At 40.9% G+C, this 19,796-nt stretch overlaps 1 protein-coding gene across 2 annotated transcripts in view; it reads right to left on the bottom strand.

Annotated features, from left to right (window-relative positions):
- The window catches only part of LOC145544904 (uncharacterized), a 216,956-nt gene that overhangs the window by 129,323 nt on the left and 67,837 nt on the right, over positions 1–19,796 (bottom strand). Inside the window, exons 2-3 of one of the 2 annotated variants that reach the window (XR_014081701.1) lie at positions 3,460–3,740; positions 807–922 (exon numbers count right to left, since the gene is read on the bottom strand). Coding sequence is in view for 1 of the 2 variants with exons in the window: in XM_081588292.1 (XP_081444418.1) it covers positions 807–922 (116 nt within the window). In the remaining variant the exon portion in view is untranslated. The remainder of the gene's footprint in view (positions 1–806; positions 923–3,459; positions 3,741–19,796) is intronic. The other variant, XM_081588292.1, reaches the window with a different exon arrangement.

The following is a 19,796-nucleotide window of genomic DNA, read 5'->3' on the forward strand; positions in this document are numbered from 1 at the left end:
CTTTCATCTTCACTTGGCACTCTCCCTGTATGTACATGTCTGTGTCCAAATTTCCCCTTTTCATAAGAACAAGTCATATTGAATTAAGATCCATTCTAATGACCTCATCTTAACTGATTACATGTGCAGTGACTCTATTTTCAAATAAGGTCACATTCTGCAGTCCTGGGGGTTAGTTTCTCATCCTATGAATTGAAGCGGCAGAAGTAGGGACACAGTTCAACCCATAAGACCACTAAGCCATGTGACCCTGGACAAGTCACTTGTATCTCTGGTTCCCTGGACCTCTGGTTCCTCGGGTCGGCACCCTCCCACATGCTCTTGGGCCTTGCCAATATGTGGCAAGAAGCCAGAACTTCAGCTGTTTGAGGGCCTTCTCTGGCAGCCAGTCATTCTGCCTCTGCCACACAAAGCGGAAGTTCCTGAGAATGAATCTTTGCCAGGAGAGGTCCTTAGCCAGTCCAAGACACACATGAGCTGGTGTGTGCATACCCACCTTTTATTGATTGCCTGCCCTTTCCCATCGCACTCTCCCATTTCCTTACTGAGGTTTTTTCACCTCTCAAATAAACTGTTGATACCAAATACTAGTCTTGGGTAGGCTTCTGAGAAAACCAGCTGAGACTAGCATTTGTTACTATGATTATTAAATAAGTAACTTAGAAGAGAACCTAGTTAGTGCTGCATAATTATGGGCTATTATTATTCTTACCATCAACATTGTTTTAAATAGCATAGCTAGGCCACACTGCACCAGTCCCAAGCAGCAAAGCCATCAGACAGCGCTGTTTCACTCCCAAGCCTACCTTGGCACATGGGTAAATGGGGAGGCAGCAGGAGCTTGCTCTTCTGCATCTGATGTGACTGTCCTCTCAGTAGGGAGACACAGGAACCAGCAAGACCTCTCAGCAGTTCATTTTCCCTTAGGGATGAGAACAGAGATCACTGAAACTTCAGCTGCATAGCTGATCAGTGGAGAGGCAACGAAGTGCAACATTCAAGATCATGGGCTCTGACCTAAACAGGCCTGAATTTCAATGATGGTTCTGCCACTTTCTAGCAGCATGATCTTGAGGAAATTCTTTATCTCTCAAGCCTCAGCTTCCACCTCTGGAAAATGGGCATAATGATAATTGGTCTCAAGGACTGAATAAGGTAAAGCACGCACAGTCAATAGTAAGAGCTCAATAAAGGTTAATTATTACTCTTAGTCATCTATTCATTCCTTTTTATACTGTAGATATGGGTCTGGGCATTTCTGTGACATCTTCCTCTTCCACTAGGCCTTCTCATGTTCACCTTTACTCCTCTCCTACATGCCTGACATATAGTAGCCACGCAATGAATGCTCCAAATTTGAATGCATAATTGAAAGATGCAAGGAAGATTTCAGCTATTATTCATTTTTAACATTCTGTCACTTCCAGAAAGGATTTGAGGAAGTTGAGGATTTAATTATATGAGTTAGAGTTTATCTGTTCTGTCAACCATCACAGAAGGTAAAACATAAAAAACTTCCAAAGAGCCCAAGACTGGAAGCATTAATTAACTAATGCTAACTTTCCTGCCTGAGCAAAGGCCTCAGGCTAATAACATTCTGAAATTGCTTAAAAGCAGTCACAAAACTGGGGTACACCAGGAATCCACTGGGAGCTTTAATAACATTACACCTGAGTTCTTTATGTCAGGAGGAAACTCAAGAGACCATTCACAGACTGAAGCAAGATGGGGAAAAAAGCTTCACTCAGCAAATAACATGCCATTAAATTAGCGTGTGTGGATGGTACTCAGTAAAGCAGTAATTGAGTCAAGAAAAAATCAGAGTGGATAAACAGGCCAAAATGTGGGAGGGGATGAAAACTGCCAATTCCCAAGGAAATACAAGATGAGACAAGTTGGAATATGTGAGTAACTATATCATTGTATCTTAAGTACACTGCACACTGAAAAAATGGCAGTAGTGATATTATGATGATGTGATGGGGGTGGTAGGCAGGTAATAAAAACAATGGCTAGAGTAGTGTGTGCTTAATATGTCCAAAACATTGTTCTGAACATCTTATTTGTATCTAATCTTCATTCAGTCATCAAACAGTCCCACAAGCTATTCCATGATAATCCCCATTCTGCATTTAAGGGAATTGAGGCACAGAGAGGTTCTGAAACTTATTTTTCATGTATTATCTCATTTAATCCTCACCACACTGCTTTGAGGGGATCAGCATTATTTGTCCCCATTTTACAGATGAGAAAACCGAAACACAAAAAGGTTAATAATTTGACCAAGATCCCACATCTAGGAAATACTAAACCAGGGTTCACAGCCATTAGCTGACCCCAGAGCCAGTATTAATAGGTTGGTTACTACATGAAATAGATTTAAATTCACCACAAGGAATATCATGAAGTTTGGTTGTATATTCATAGTAATATTAATAGCAAACCCTTATATAGAATCCACCGTGTGAGCCAGGAACTGCTTTCAATAGTTATCCTTATGACAGCCCTCTGGAGCAGACAGCGTATTATGCCCATTTTACAGATAAGACAACTGAAGCAGAGCAGAAAACGGCCTGGCACAGAGTCACACAGTAAACAGTGGAGCCAGAGCATTTGAAGTGTTTATTTGTAAACCACTCTGTTCCCCTGCCTAAGGATGATGTATGGAGGCTGTGGTGAACCATGTGGTGATGGAAAAGGATAAAAAGAAAATCAGCAACAGCAGTGAATTTCCTTCCAAAGCCTCATCTTATCACAGAGGGGTCTTCACCTCATCATTATGTTTCAATGCCAGTAATTCCTTTTAAAACTGTTATTCTAACCTGAGAAAATTTCTTGCTCCCAAAAAAGAGAAAACATACAAATAGAAGCACAGTGCTATACTGCAGACCATGAAAAGCCGCAGAGAACTCGCTGCACCCCGGACACCTGTCCCCTCTGCCCTAAGCAGCAAAGGCCTCCACTGTCCAGCAGGTGGGCAGCAGCACTCAGAACTGCTGACGCTGCCCACGAGGAACTGGAACTGCTGTTCTACTGTGTCCTGCCTGCTCCTGGAGAACAAGCCGTGACTTTCATTTTTTCTATACCCTGCCGTTTCTTTTCTGTAAACACTATTGTGAGAAGAGACCCACATAGCGATAAAGCTGGAAGACACAGGCCTGTTTAAAATACCTTTTGTACCCACAGAATGTGAATATGCCTGCCACTGCTGACTGTGTTAATAGGAGGCCCTTCTGAGCGGGGAGCACTGCTTGCTCTCCCTGCTGCTAAAACATATCCATCTGCAGAGCATGTTGCAGAGAGGCGGTCACAAAAGAGGAAACAAAATGGCTGGAAAGGGTTGGTCTCCCTTTTTATTCATGTTCTAAGCTCCAGGAAGGTCCAGTGCCCCAGCAGTGGTGTCTGTCTGTTTTATCCACAGAGTGACCCACACTTCCATTTCTCATCAGCGATGCCTACCTACTAAATGTGCTGGGAAGAAGGTCTTGCACAGAGTATGCCTGGGGTCCTCAATTGAAAGGAGCAGTACAAGGTCCAGATTTGGATGCCTTTACATCCAAATACTTTTGCCAACAAAAGTCCATCTAGTCAAGGCTATGGTTTTTCCAGTGGTCATGTATGGATGTGAGAGTTGGACGGTGAAGAAAGCCGAGCACCGAAGAATTGATGCTTTTGAACTGTGGTGTTGGAGAAGACTCTTGAGGGTCCCTTGGACTGCAAGGAGATCCAATCAATCCATCCTAAAAGAGATAAATCCTGGGTGTTCATTGGAAGGTCTGATGTTGAAGCTGAAACTCCAATACTTTGGCCACCTCATGCGAAGGGTTGACTCATTGGAAAAGACCCTGATGCTGGGTAGCATTGGGGGCGGGAGGAGAAGGGGACGACAGAGGATGAGATGGTTGGATGGCATCACCGACTCGATAGACATGGGTTTGGGTAGACTCCGGGAGTTGGTGATGGACAGAGAGGCCTGGCGTGCTGCAGTTCATGGGGTCACAAAGAGTCGGACACGACTGAGTGACTGAACTGAACTGAACATGCCTCATTCTGGTTTCCCACACCAACCTGTGTTTACTTCATCTCAATATACATCAGTCACACTGTATTGAAATGGCCTGGGAACATGGTGGTGTTTCTTACCCAATAGGCAATAATAGCTCTGTGATCAGAAAATAGGTTCCTATTTGTTTCTGTAGAACTCAGCACCATATCTAGCTGATAGAAGCACTCAATAAATACAGTGATTCAGGAGGCAGCTTGTAGGGTTAGCACCAGCCCCATCTAATGTTAAAGGCAAAAAAGTCAGAAAGAGAAATACAAATATCATATACTGACACATATATATATGGAATCCAAAGAGATGACACTGATGAATTTACTTTCAGGACAGCAGTGGAGAAACAGGCATAGAGAACAGACCTATGGATGGTGGGAGGAGAGGAGGGAGAAGGGGAGTTATATGGAGAGAATAACATAGAAATTCTCAATACCATATGTAAAATAGACAGCCAATAGGAATTTGCTGTATGACTCAGGGAACTCAAACAGGGTCTCTGCAACAGGCAGAAGGGTGGGATGGGGAGGGAGATGGGAGGGAGGTCCGAGAGGGAGGGGACATGGGTGAACTTATGGCTGATTCTTGTTGATGAATGACAGAAAACCACAAAATTCTGTAAAGCAATTATCCTTCAATTAAAAAATTTAAAACACACACACACAAAAAGGGGCTCCTTTTCATCATCATGAGTGATGGCTTCACTGCACTAGACATTTTGAGGATGGACTGTCTCATTTATACTCACAAGCAACCTTATGTAATTATGTTATATATGTAATGTATGTATGTTATGTAATAACATAATTATCCTTGTTTTACATACGAGCAAATGGAGGCTCAGAAGGGTTAAGTAACTTGCCCAAGATCACACAGTGAGTTAGTAGTACAAGCTGGAATTGGAAACAAAGAAATTTGATTCCAGCTTGCATGAAATTAAACACACCCTTCCACATATCCCCTTAAGATACAAGTTCCATTTTTCCATTTTTCACTTTCCCTCTTCTTCACTTCACCCCATCCCACCCCGCACAGCCCACCCACCCAACTTATCACTAACTTTACTTAGGTAAAAAGGCTGGAGTCAGCACCCTTAGAGTCAGCACTCTAAACCTGGATCCAGATCTTATATTCCAGAGCAGACCAGACAGCCTAGGTTAGAACATCTCCATCCTGAGACTCCATCTCTGAGATGGAGGAAGAGGCCCCTGTTTTAGAAGGATATGCTCCAGCCACCTTTCAGGGAAAGCATGCTCACATTCTCCATTCTTTAATCAAAGAATAAAATTTTCCTTTACTTCTGAACCAAACTCAGGCTTGTTCTACTGGTGCAAGTGACACTGGGCAGAAGGACCCTTGTTGGGGTTCCACTCAAAAGGCTCAGTTACTCTCTCGGCCAGCATGAGAGGAAGGTGGTGTCAGGATCCAACAACTCTCATTTAGACAATGGAGATAAATTGCTTTTATTCACTTATTTTTTGTATTCAATAAAAAAGAGTGAAAAAGGAAGCTTCCTTTCTCTCCAACAAAGATAGAGACACAGAGACAGAGACTGAAGGACAGAAAAAGAGAAAGGCAGCAGAGAGATGGCACATAGGCAGTGAGACAGGAACGGGGAAATACAGACTAAGAGAGAATCAGAGGCAAAGAGACAGAGGACTAAAGATAGAGACAAAATCAGAGAGAGGAGCCAGGGAGAAAACTCAAAGCCAAGACATGTTTCACGTCTGTTCCATGGAGGCAACAGGTAAACTGCCTTCAAAATTGAGCACCAACCTGATTTTAATAACTTAAATTCTCTCTTCCCCCAACTAGCTGAACTTTAACTCCCTTCTTGGCAGCAGGCCCTCTCCTGCACCAGTCCTCAATGCACATCAGTTACATAATCATTCAGATGTGTATGGGGTGGGAGGGAGTCTTGTTTAGAAGAACCATGGTGCCAAGTGAAGAAGCCATTCTGGTTGCACAACAACACCTGCTTGTGCACCTGTTTTGTGACTTGGCATTTTTCCATCTGGATCTCCCGGAGTATTCACAGCTCAGCATCTTACCCTCACTGCTGTTAACAGCCCCTGAGCCAAAAAAAACCAAAGTGCTTGTCATCTTGGAGTTCACTGATGGGCTTGAGGTTAGACCGCTCCGAGGTAAATTAGAGACAAGTGCCCAAACATTACAGCCAATGCTCAGGTGAGGTGAGGACTACCAACCTCCCACAGGCCCAAGAATGACAAGCCCAGTTCTGAGCAGTAACAGTGATCTTTTCTTCTGCCTGAAGGACAAAGGATAGGGCCCACATCTGTGGTGGGAACATTTAGTCCTCAGCACAGATCCTAACAACCTGATGACTGACTCTTCCAGCAACCTAGCTTCTGGCTGTTGCTGATCACCTCAAAGACTGCTCATTCAGGCACCCTCTTCATATCCATTGTTGTTGCTATTGTTTAGATGCTAAATTATGTCCAAGCCCTTGGACTGTAGCCTGCCAGGCTCCTCTGTCCATGGGATTTCCCAGGCAGGAAAACAGGAGTGTGTTGCCATTTCCTTCCCCAGAGGATATTCCCAACCCAAGGATCAAATCCACGTCTCCCACATTGGCAAGTGGGTTCTTTACCACTGAGCCACCAGGGAAGCCCCTTTATATCCATTGCTGATATTTTTCTTACTTCCTAGATGGAAGTAACTAGCCACTTGCCTTATACTTGTCCCTTGCATTGCAGTTTCCCTGTCACAGACATCTCATCCTCACAACCTCCTGATACAGTGATAAAGATAAGGTTCAGAGGAGCACTTAGACTGCTAATTACTACTCAGAGAGCCCCTACTACATGTCAGGTATGTCTGAGGCCACTACAAAGCCACCTCTTGTAAGCCTCTGATTCTAGCTGCAAGGAAGTTATTACTTACTCCCAGTTGAGAAACATGGAAACTGAGACTCAACAAGTCTTTAACAGAGAGCCATGGCTGGGATGGCCACCGTTGAGCCCACACTCAGGCACATCCACAGATCTCTCTACATTCACCTTGACAAGACTTACAGAAGTAGATTTATTTTTTTTAAAGGAAAAAATCTCATAGAGGATAGATCAGCTTTGTGCTGCCAATTAGAGTTTGGAAAACAAAGTTCTAGCTAGAGCCGGGAACAATCACTTTGACTTACCACTTCTCCTCTCTGTGCACTCAATAAAACCAAAGTGCAGTATACTTACAGAAGAGGCTTCTAAGAAATCCAAAACCTTACTTGTAGTAGTATCCTTGCTACAAATTAGTTTCCTAAGTGAAACTAGACTCGAGTGGTTTGTTCTGCCCCATTATAGTCATCCAGTCGGTGTAAGTGTTAGTGTAATTTTTTTGTTCAAAGTTCCAAAAATAACCCAAGGAGATAATAAAATACCATCCCCTTTACTGAAGTATGAGACTCCCTAAAGCTGAATACTGCAAATTGTGGTGTTTGATTGCCCTAAATGAAAATGTTTAAAGATAGAGAATTCCCTCGGTTCTAACCTTCAAGGAGCAAACCATGCCCACAGGCAAGGGAACACAACCAGTCTAACACATTCTCCCTCTGCTAAATTCCACATTCTGCAAAAATTCTCTCTTCTCCCTAACTACTTTAGCGTAGAAGGCAATCAATACGAAAACACCAGGTTCATCCTAAGGGATCCCAATTGCAAAACAAGAAGTCTGAACAGTTCATTACCAAAATTTAAATGGTTGACCTCTTATTCTCTGTGTGGCACCCTCTTCGAGATATTCATACATCTTGGTTTTCAAAGTGAAAGCTTGTTCTAATGAACCATGGATTGCATTATGAGAGCCTGATATAAGGTAAGGCCTTGGTAACCAAATGGGGAATCTTTGCTACAGGAACCTTTATAGCACCCTCTGACAAGACCATCACGTGTCCTTACAACACCTAAAATACAATGATGACCCTACATGTACTCTTCCACCTCTTCAGTGATGCCATGTTTATCCTTCAGGTTGAAGTTAAGAAAGTGCTGCATACTATCTCCAGAATTCACCAGAAGAAAGCCACTGTAAAACAACCATAATAAGTCAAATTGCTCATCAGTCCCACTTCCCTTCCTATCACTGCTACAGAATGTCCCAAGAAAACAGGGAAATGAAAAAAGACCAATTAATGTAACACCACTTAACCTGGAGGGCAAATTTGAAGAGTAAACCAAGGTGGACAGGGAGAGTTTGATTAGACAAAGAAATGAAAGTGTATTAAGAGACTATGTGCATATCATATTTAACACAATGAAGCTCCTAAACATCTTTATATATTAAGTCTTTTTTTAATTCTTTTTTACATTTTAAGTCTTAATGTGGAAGAGTTTTCATTTTTTCCCCCAAATAATTGAATGATTAGTCAATTTCAGATCTGTCACTCCCTTTCTGACCTATAAAGAATGATCATAAAGAGGTCTATTTTTGCAAAAATATTAAAGGTTTCTTCAGGTATCTCGTGGGTCTCTATTTTCTTTTGATATTCATATCAGTCTCTTTTGAGGCACTGTTTTAGTTGTTATGTCTGCATAACAAATTATCCCCAAAACTTTGTACCTTAAGATAACAACACCTAGCTTGTTCACAAATGGGCAATTTACATAGAGTTCAGTGGAAAGAGCTTGTCACTCTTCACCTGTCGTCAGCTGGAGCCATCTGGGGGCCGAGAGCATCTACCAGCCTGCTCATTCATATGTGTGGCACCTGGGCTGGAAACACTAAGCTGGAGGCCAAAACAGCAAAGGCTCCTCAGGTTTTTTCTCACTCACCCTGATCTCACCACATGGTCTTTGTAGCACAGTGGCTTCAGATAGCTGAATTATATACATGAAACCTCAAGGTCCCTAAGAGAAGGCAGAAGCCATATCATTTTTCATAACCTAGCCTGGGAAGTGACACAGCATCTCTTCTGCCTCACTATATTCCTTAGGCCAGAGGTTTTATAAACCTCTAAAGCCAGCCCATTTTCAAGGGGAGACGATTTGGGATCTACCTTTTTAAGAGGTGTGTCAAAGAATTTGTGAACATGTTTTTAAATTACCAAAACCATCTATCATGTCTTCCTTGTTGATTTTCTATTCTGATTGCAGCCTGGTTCAATTCTGTCAGGTCTATATGTCATTGGTTCTGTGTAAATTTGGGATGTTGGATCCCTGAAGGCTGGGATTTTTATCTGATTTATTCAGGGCTAGTCTCCAACACCTAGTACCTGCTACGTGGGAGGTGCCCAATAAATATTTGCTGACTTAACAATTCTCCAATATCGGTTTTGTCACCTCCATGAAATCCTGCATTCTTTATGAGATTTGCAATTTTACTCTGCAACCATTTGGGTTTTTTTATACAATATTGTCTGAAGTTAACAACCTAAGGCAATCAACAAGAGACTAGTTTAAAATGATGTTAATAAGATGAGCAGAGATAGAAGCTAGTATTACCCAAGGAAGGTCATGTACACACAGCTATATTTAAAATGAATAACCAACAAAAATCTACTGTATAGCACTTGGAACTCTGCTCAACACTATCTGGCAGCTGGATGGGAGGAGGGTTTGGGGGAGAATACATATATTTATATGTACGGCTGAGTCCCTTCACTGTTCACATGAAACTATCACAACATTGTTAATCAGCTATACCCCAATACAAAATGTTTTTGGTGTTAAAAAATAAAAATAAAATTTTTGAAAAGAAGCTAATATTACCCAAGGATATTGAAATGGGATTAATATTATAAGCAGTCACTTCATTTGTAAGGGAGCAAAAGGAGCTCTGTCTCCTGCAAGAAAGCTCATAACTACAAAGGCCCAGATAATGAAGACTTAAATAACAAGGACTCCCAGATTACCTTTGAGCAAATCAAAATCTCTCCCAGATTCAGGTTTTTCAGTTGTAAAAGGGTATTACACCTCATCTTTATGATTTTAGAACTTGGAATTTTAGGCCCCGGCCATAGATATAGATATTTAGCATTATGATGACAAATTTATAATTAATAACACTGGACAGCACATTCTCTGATTTCAAACTATATAACAAAGCTATAACAATCAAAACAATATGGTACTGGCAGACTCATAGATCCGTGAAACTACATAGAGAACCCAGAAATAAACCCATACATAAACATGGTCAATTAATTTATAACAAAGGAACCAGAACATACAATGTTCTTTTCAATAAATGATGTTGGGGAAACTAGACAACCACACATTAAAGAACAAAATTAGACCACTATCTTACACCATGTTTTCCCAGTAGTCATGTATGGATGTGAGAGTTGGACTATAGTGAAGGCTGAGTGGCAAAGAATTGATGCTTTCCAACTGTGCTGCTGGAGAAGACTCTTGAGAGTCCCTTGGACTGGAAGGAGATCAAACCTGTCAATCCTAAAGGAAATCAACCCTGAATATTTATTGGAAGGACTGATGCTGAAGCTGAAGCTCCAATCTTTTAGCCACCTGATGCAAAGAGCCAACTCATTGGAAAAGACCCTAATGCTGGGAAAGATTGAGGGCAAAAGGAGAAGAAGGCAGCAGAGGATGAGATGGTAGGATAGCATCACTGACTCAGTGGACAAGAGTTTGAGCAAACTCCAGGAGATAGTGAAGGATAGGAAACTGTGGCATGCTGCATTTCATGGGGTCACAAAGAGTTGGACACAACTGAACAACAACAAATTTTTTATCAAACACAAAAATTAACTGAAAATGGATTAAAGATTTGAATGTAAGATCTGAAGCCATAAACTTTTAGAAGAAAACAGAGGCAATAATTTCCTTGACATCAGTCTTGGCGTTGACTTTTTGGATCTGACACCAAATGCAAAAATAAACAAGTGGGACTATATAAAATTAAAAGCTTCTGCACAGCAAAGGAAACCATCAACAAAATCAAAAGGCAATTTACTGAATGGGAGAAAATATCTGCAAATAATATAACTGATAAGGAATTATACCCAAAATATATAAAGAATTCATTCAACTCAATAGCAAAAAAAAACAAACCCAATTTAAAGATATGCAGAGATTCTGAATAGACAGTTTTCCAGAGAAGACATACAGATGGCAAACTGGTACATGGAAAGATGCTCAACATCACCAATCATTGAGAAAATGCAAATAAAAACCACAATGAGCAAAACTACAATGAGGTATCACCTCACATCAGTCAGAATGCCCATCATCAAAAGTCTATAAACAATAAATGCTGGAGAGGGTATAAAGAAAAGGGAACATTTCTACACTGTTAGTAGGAATGCTAATTGGTACAATTACTATGGAGAACAGTATGGAGTTTCCTTAAAAAAGTAGAAATAGGTTACCATATGACCCAGCAATCCCACTCCTGAACATATGTCTGGAGAAAGCTATAATTTAAAAAGATACATGCACCCCAATGTTCACCGCAGCACTATTTACAATAGCCAAGACATGGAAGCAAGCTAAGTGTCCATCAACAGAGGAATGGGTAGAGAAGATGGGGTACATATAAACAACAGAATATTACTCAGCCATAAAAAAGAATGAAATAATGCCATTTGCAGCAACATGCAGAGAAGGCAATGGCAACCCACTCCAGCACTCTTGCCTGGAAAATCCCATGGACGGAGGGGCCTGGTAGGCTGCAGTCCATGGGGTCACTGAGTTGGACACAACTGAGCAGCTTCACTTTCACTTTTCACTTTCATGCACTGGAGAAGGAAATGGAAATCCACTCCAGTGTTCTTGCCTGGAGAATCCCAGGGACGGGGGAGCCTGGTGGGCTGCCGTCTATGGGGTCGCACAGAGTTGGAAATGACTGAAGCAACTTAGCAGCAGCAGCAACATGGATAGACCTAAAGATCATATTAAGTGAAGTAAGTCACACAGAGAAAGACAAATATCATAAGATATCACTTATATGTGAAATCTAAAACATGGTACAAATGAACTTATTTACAAAACAGAAACAGATTCACAGATGTCAAAAACTTCTGGTTACTAAAGGGAAAATGGGACTTTTTGAGGAATAAATGGGGAATAAATTAAGACTTTGAGGTTAACAGATACATACTACTATAATAAAACAGATAATCAACAAGGAGCTACTGTATAGCACAGGGAACTCTACCCAATATTCTGTAATAACCTATATAGGAAAAGAGTCTGAAAAAGAATAGATATATGTATATGTATAACTAAATCACTTTGCTGAAACTAACACAACATTGTAAACCAACTATATTCCAATATAAAATAACAATTTTTAAATAAAAGTTTAAACAAATAAAGTTAGTATATTAATCACCCACATACACACACAAAAAATCCACAATGCAGTATCACCTCACGTGTGTGTTTGTGTTAGTTGCTCAGTCGTATCCAACTCTTTGCAACACCACAGACTGTAGCCCTCCAGGCTCCTCTGTCCATGGGATTCTCCAGGTAAGAATACTGGAGTGGATTTCCATTCCTTTCTCCAGAGGATCTTCCCGATCCAGGGATCAAACTCTGGTCTTCTGCATTGCAGGCAGATTCTTTACCATTTGAGCTACAACCTGTTAGAATGGTTATTACCAAAAAAGCAAACAGTGGCTCAGACAGTAACACCCACTCCAGTATTTTTGCCTGGAGAATCCCAATGGACAGAGGAGCCTGGTGGGCTACAGTCCATGGGGTCACAAAGAGTCAGTCACGACTGAGTGACTAAGCACAGACAAGTAATAACAAACACTGGTGAGGATGTGGTGAAAAGGGAACCCTTGCATACCACTGGTGAGAATGTAAATTGATGCAACCAATATGAAAAGCAGTATGGAGATTCAATATTTTAAATTGAACTATCCTATGACCAGCAAGTCCACTTCTGTATTTATTCAAAGAATATGAAAACACTAATTTGAAAAGACATATGCACTTCCATGTTCACTGTAGCATTATTTATAATAGCCAAGACATAGAAAACTAAATATCCATTGATGATGAATGGATAAAGAAAATGTGGTATATTAATATATATGTGTGTATACATATATATGGGTAAAGGTGTATAGATGTGGCATATGTGTGTGTGTGTGAGAGAGAGAGAGAGATGGAATATTATCCAGTCATTAAAAAACTGAAATTGTGCCATTTCTGACAACATGAAAAAACCTGGAGGATACTATGCTGAATGAAATAAGTCAGATATAAAAAGATAAATAAAGGAAACTATAAGCAAGGTGAAAAGACAGCTTTCAGAATGGGAGAAAATAATAGCAAATGAAGCAACTGACAAAGAATTAATATCAAAAATATACAAGCAACTCCTGCAGCTCAATTCCAGAAAAATAAATGACCTAATCAAAAAATGGGCCAAAGAACTAAACAGACATTTCTCCAAAGAAGATATACAGATGGCTAACAAATACATGAAAAGATGCTCAACATCACTCATTATCAGAGAAATGCAAATCAAAACCACAATGAGGTACCATCTCATGCTGGTCAGAAGGGCTGCTATCCAAAAGTCTACAAACAATAAACGCTGGCGAGGGTGTTGCGAAAAGGGAACCCTCTTACACTGTTGGTGGAAATGCAAACTAGTACAGCCACTATGGAGAACAGTGTGGCGATTCCTTAAAAAACTGGAAGTAGAACTGCCATATGACCCAGCAATCCCACCGCTGGGCATATACACCAAGTAAACCAGAATTGAAAGAGACATGTGTACCCCAATGTTCATCACAGCACTATTTATAATAGCCAGGACATGGAAGCAACGTATATGTCCATCAGCAGATGAATGGATAAGAAAGCTGTGGTACATATACACAATGGGATATTACTCAGCCATTAAAAAGAATACATTTGAATCAGTTCTAATGAGGTGGATGAAACTGAAGCCTATTATACAGGGTGAAGTAAGTCAGAAAGAAAAACACCAATACAGTATACTAACACATATATATGGAATTTAGAAAGATGGTAATGATAACCCTATATGCGAGACAGCAAAAGAGACACAGATGTATCGAACAGTCTTTTGGACTCTGTGGGAGAAGGTGAGGGTGGGATGATTTGAGAGAATAGCATTGAAACATGTATATTATCATATGTGAAAGAGATCGCCAGTCCAGGTTCGATGCATGAGACAGGGTGCTCAAGGCTGGTGTACGGGGAAGACCCAGAGGGATGGGATGGTGAGGAAGGTGGGAGGGGGGTTCAGGATGGGGAACACATGTACACCCATGGCTGATTCATGTCAATGTACCGCAAAAACCACTACAATATTGTAAAGTAATTAGCCTCCAATTAAAATAAATAAACTTTTAAAAAAAGAAAAAGATAAATACCATACAATCTCATTTACATATGGAATCAAAACCAACAACAACAAAAAATCTCATTGATACGGAGAACAGATTGGTGGTTGCCTGAAGTGGGACAGGGGGTGGGGGGGTTGTCAGTGAAATGGATGAAAGGGATAAAAAAGTACACATTTTCAGTTATAAAAAGTACACATTTTCAGTTATAAAATGTATAAGTCATGAGACTGTAGTATACAGCATGGTGACTGTAGTTAATACTACTATTATTATATTGAATATTTGAAAGTTACCTGGCTAGAGGATCCTGAAAGTTTTCACCAGATGGGGAAAATTTTTGTAATGATGTATGGTAATAGATGTTAACTGGACTTATTGGGGTAATTACTTTGCAACATATATATGCAAAATGAAAGATAAATATGGAAACATTACACTGAATTCCTAAAACTAATGTCAATTATAACTTGATTTTTAGAAATTTTAATAAATACTGATGTTTAAAATAGCTATCTACTACTTACTATGCTATCACGTGTTATGCTTTTTATGTATTATCTCATATAATCTTTATAGCAAGTCTTTGATATAGGTGTTATTATTTCCATTCTTCCAATGCTCAAATAAGCTATAGACTTTCCTCTGGTGTGATGGAAACAGGATTAAACTCAAGACTAACAACAGAATGTATTCTGATAACACGACTGCCTTCTCACTTCCCATTTCCACACTGCAGAATGATTATTTCAGGCCTGGCTGTGAAACTAGTCAGACTGGAACAGGGAGCCAATGGAAAGGGTCTGTCTCAGGCCTCAGGAAAGGACATTAAATTATAAGAAATGCAGCATATTACAATGTTATAAGGCTACATTACAGATTATATTACAGCTTCATAGACAGCTTTCTGTAGATGCTGCCACATATTCTCTTTCCTGGTTTCCCAACAGATTTTCTGAATAACTCTAATTCAAAATCTCTTCTCAATTAACCAGAGTACTTTTTTTCCTGGATGGTTGAGTCACTTCTTCCATTCTGTCCTGAGATTACACAGAAATAAGGGTTTGACCCATTTTTAAGTAGTGTGTTTAGAATGTCATATTTAAAAAGCAAGCTAGAAATTAGAGATAGCAAGGGTCTTTGTCCCTAAAGCTGATCCCCAAAAGCTCAAAATAGTTCACAGACATTATCTAATTCACTATCACAACAAAGCTGCCATTATCTTCTCCATTTTGTTCATGGAGAAACTGAAATAAGAAAATTATAGCCTGACTTTGACACTGTTAAGAGGTGCTTCTATTAACCCTCTTGCAGGAGGTAGCTAGGAGAAGCCTGGAAGGGAGCCTTACTGGCAGTGCTGTAGACTGGTTTTCAAGCCGACTTCATCAAACACGACTCAAAACTGGAAGGTAAAAGGATGGCTAGATGAGCCAGACTCTTTTTAAGCAGAGGAGCTCAGCTTTACATAGATTTTTATCAGCTTTATAGATCAGGATTTTGAGAAGGATTTTCTTAAGGGATCAATTTTTTAAAATCTGATAAATATTGCCACTGATCTGGCAATATTTATGTTGTGCCACCTTAAAAAAAAAAGTTTAGTAATATTCAATGGTTATTCAAAAGCCCAGTTGATTATATGTGCATGCTCAGTCTTGTCTGACTCTTTGCAACCCCATGGACTGTAGTCCATCAGGCTCCTCTGTCCACATGATTTCCTAAGAATACCAGAGTGGGTTGCCATTTTCTTCTCCAGGGGAGCTTCCCAACCCAGGTATCAAACCCGCATATCCTGCTTGATAGGCAGATTCTTTACAACTGAGCTTCCAGGGAGGCCCTCAAAATGCCAAAAGTAATCATTAATGGCAAACCTGAGCTTTTCCTATGTGCCCACCCCTACGCTAAGCACATGACAAGCATTAACTTATTGCATCGTGATAAATTACCATTTTACAGATAAGGAAATTAAAGCTGAGAAAAGATAAGCAACTTGCCCAAGATCATCAAGCTGGTGAGTAGTGGGATCAAGATAAAACCAAGCAACCTACGCTCCCTTTTTTTCTTAGAGGGTATAGGCAGGCTCCTGGGGTGCCAATCCCACATCTGCCAAGGTCCAAAGCCACAGCAACTCAAAACACACCGTTTCTTTGTTGCAGGGGTCAGCTGTCCCAGCAGGGCCTGGCAGCAGCCAGGGCCCACAAGTCATCCCAGGAGACCATCACTACCGATACCTGGCGCCTCTCCACTGCTGAACAGCCACAGAGCACTGCTCTCTTTCTGACCCAGCCCAAGTGCCAGCACACTATGATGGGGCAGGCTTCTTCGACAAGCCCCTCAATTAGGAATGCTTTCTTCTGGGGGCCTGGTCTAAGTAGGTGAAATGTGGGGTTTCCCACAAAGAGAAGCAGAGCATGATGGAGCCTCCAGGGTATAATTTGTGGCTACAAGAGATGATATGGAAAGCATGGCTGAGTCCAGACATGGAAGCAGGAAGAAGATGGCAGTGGATAAAGTAAAGGTGGGGAAACAAGAGTCAAAGTACTGCCGCCTACTCTTGCCAGACACAGCCTGATCTCGCGGGATCTCGTGGGAGTTGTGTAGGGGTGAGCTGGAGAGAGCCGGAATGAGAAATACTCAGTTATCAGAGGTCCCTTGTCCTGGACTTGTCAGTAAGGATTATGGCTCATGTACCTCAGGCACACCCCAAGCCTTGCGGACAATTTCCCACTCTGCCAGCCACCTGCAATCCAGTCAGTTCACAGTGCTTGCAGCTCACCCCAAGAGCTAATTTGGGTATGGGACACCAAGCATCCTCCTCTTGCCCTATGGAGGTACAGGGGCAGGACCGCCTGTGCTCTGGTTTGGGTAGTGACCTATGCAAATGCAGCCACGAGTTTATAGGCCTGTGGGTGGCCCAGGGCAGGGGCTATGGGTGGAGACTGTGAAGGAGCCAGTGTAAGGTCAAAAGGCAGCAATGGGGCCAAGGTCCAAAGGGCAGCAACCCAAAACAGTCCTTGCTGTTAACCATTCTGCTACCCAGTCTGTAACTCAGTTAGAGACCTCAATCCAGTCCTAAAGTCCCTGTTAAAGATGGATAGAACTAGCTATTTGTACTCCTTACAAAGACTGCAGAACCAACAAAAGCAAAAGCAAGGTGTTATATAGCAAAGAGGGCTTCCCAGGTGGCACTAGTGGTAAAGAACCCCCCTGCCAATGCAGGAGAAGAAAGAGACCTGAGCTTGATCCCTGGGTCAGGAAGATCCCCTGGAATAAGAAATAGCAACCCATCCAGGATTCTTGCCTGGAGAATCCCACGGATAGAGGAGCCTGGTGGGCTACAGTCCATAAGTTTGCAAAAGAGTCGGACATGACTGAAGCAACTTAGCACACCATATAATAAAGAATTTGGGTAGTTTTTGTCCTGAGTTCCTAGAGGGACTCCTCTAAATACTTGGAGTTTCCAGAGTAATAGGAGTGTCTTTGTTATTCTTAGTGGGTCCTGATAGTTTATGCTAACAAGATCACTGAAGGGGAACCCTATATAGTTTAAGCTAATGACAGGACTCAGGAGGGGGGCCAGCTACACCTAAAATACTAACCATTTGATTAGAGGATTGGGGCTTTGAACTATCTGGCTCTCTGGGAAAGAGAGCCAGAGGCTGAATTCTTCATTCTGACCAATAATTCAGTGAATCATGTCCACATGAGGAAGCCCCAATAAAAACTCCAGACACAGAAGCTCCAGTGAGTTTCCCTGGTTAGCAGTACCCTGTGTGTATTGTTACACACTGATGAGTCTGGGAGAAAGATGCATCCCGACTTCAGGGGAAGCAGAAACCTCATGCTATGCATCTTTTCTGGCTGGTTCCGATTTTTATCCTTTTTGTTATAATAAATTGGTAGTTTTAAATATAGCACTTTTCTGAGTTCTATGAGTCATTACAGTAAATTATCCAAATTAGTGGGCACTGCAAATTTGTAACAAATTGGTCATAAAAAGCATGGCCTGGGAACCCCTCAGCCTGTGACTGGTGTCTGAAGTAGGAAAGTCTTGTGAAGAACTGTGCCCTTAACCTGTGAAGTTTGGCCTAAGTCTAAGCAATAAGTATCAGAAGTCATTGCTCAAGGCTATGCGGAAACTCCTACATTCATCTCTCCAATTGGCTAAAAAAATATTTTCAGGATTCAGAATCAGCTATCACATACATGGCTTTCATGAGCAACAGTATCCTCAGGCTGTTGCTTCTATGTCCATGTTTCGTTATTCCGCTTGTCCATGCAATCTTACTATAACCCAACAGACTCAGAGTTCATTCAGAATAATGTCGAACCACAGCAGCTGCTTTAAGACCCTCACCAGATGGGAATCTCTGCTCATTGTCTCTGTGAGTTTTCTTCCCTTACATTTTTATTCTTTTTGCACCACCACTGTGAAACAATTTAAGATGTTTTAAGCTTTTATTCCTCATTGGAATAAAAAGGGTATCTAACATTCTTTTGCACTGTTCTACAGACTTCTAACTGCCAACAAGTCTGGACCCAGGCTTTAAAAATACTAAGTGAGTAACTTCACAGGTGGCTCAGTGGTTAAAAAAAAAAAAGAAATCCACCAGCCAATGCTGGAGACACAGATTCAATCCCTGGGTCAGGAAGATCCCCTGGAGGAGGGCAGGACAACCCACTGCAGTATTCTTGCCTGGAAAATCCCATGGACAGAGGAGCTTGGTGGGCTGAAGTTCATGAGGTCACAAACAGTTGGCCATGACTGAGCAACTGAGTGTGCACACACAAGTATATTTATTAAATGAGAAGATAAAGCATAGAATAGTTCAATGAGTGATTTACTGTAAGATTTGAACTATTCAAAGGAAAGGGGATAGAATCTCAAAATTATAGGGTTAATGACACTCATAAAGAACTAAGTAACAAATTTGGGAGCTATAAAAGTCCTCAGAGATTATCTAGTTCAAGACCTTCCTTTTGGATGTTAGCTAGACTCATTGTGGTGATCATATCACAATATATACAAACATTGAATCATTACGATGTGCACCTAAAGCTAGTATAATACTATATGTCAATTATATCTCAATGTTTAAAAAAAAAAATTTTGCGGGTAAAGAAAGTAAGACCCAAAAATGTTACCATGAAATGTCTTCCCCTAAAATACAAACTAAGGATTCTGAAGACAGTATTTTCTTGAAATGTATCTTATTTTTAGAAGTCAAACTTGCTGAAATTCTTTTCTCCAAAGCAGAAAATTCAAACCATCAACATGCTATCTTATTCACAACACAGTTTAAAAAAGTTACTATTAATAGTAGAATGATCTCATAATTATGTCATGATTTAATGCAGGAATCTTCTGGGTTTTTGTAAAGAAGAGTCTCAGTTTTTACTTCTGTGAGAGCTATTCTCTTTTTAGGAGAGTAAGGGAGAGAAAAT

The sequence above is a fragment of the Giraffa tippelskirchi genome, chromosome 1, assembly GCF_054371585.1.
Source record: "Giraffa tippelskirchi isolate mGirTip1 chromosome 1, T2T-mGirTip1v1.2.pri, whole genome shotgun sequence".
Taxonomy (NCBI): Eukaryota; Metazoa; Chordata; class Mammalia; order Artiodactyla; family Giraffidae; genus Giraffa; species Giraffa tippelskirchi.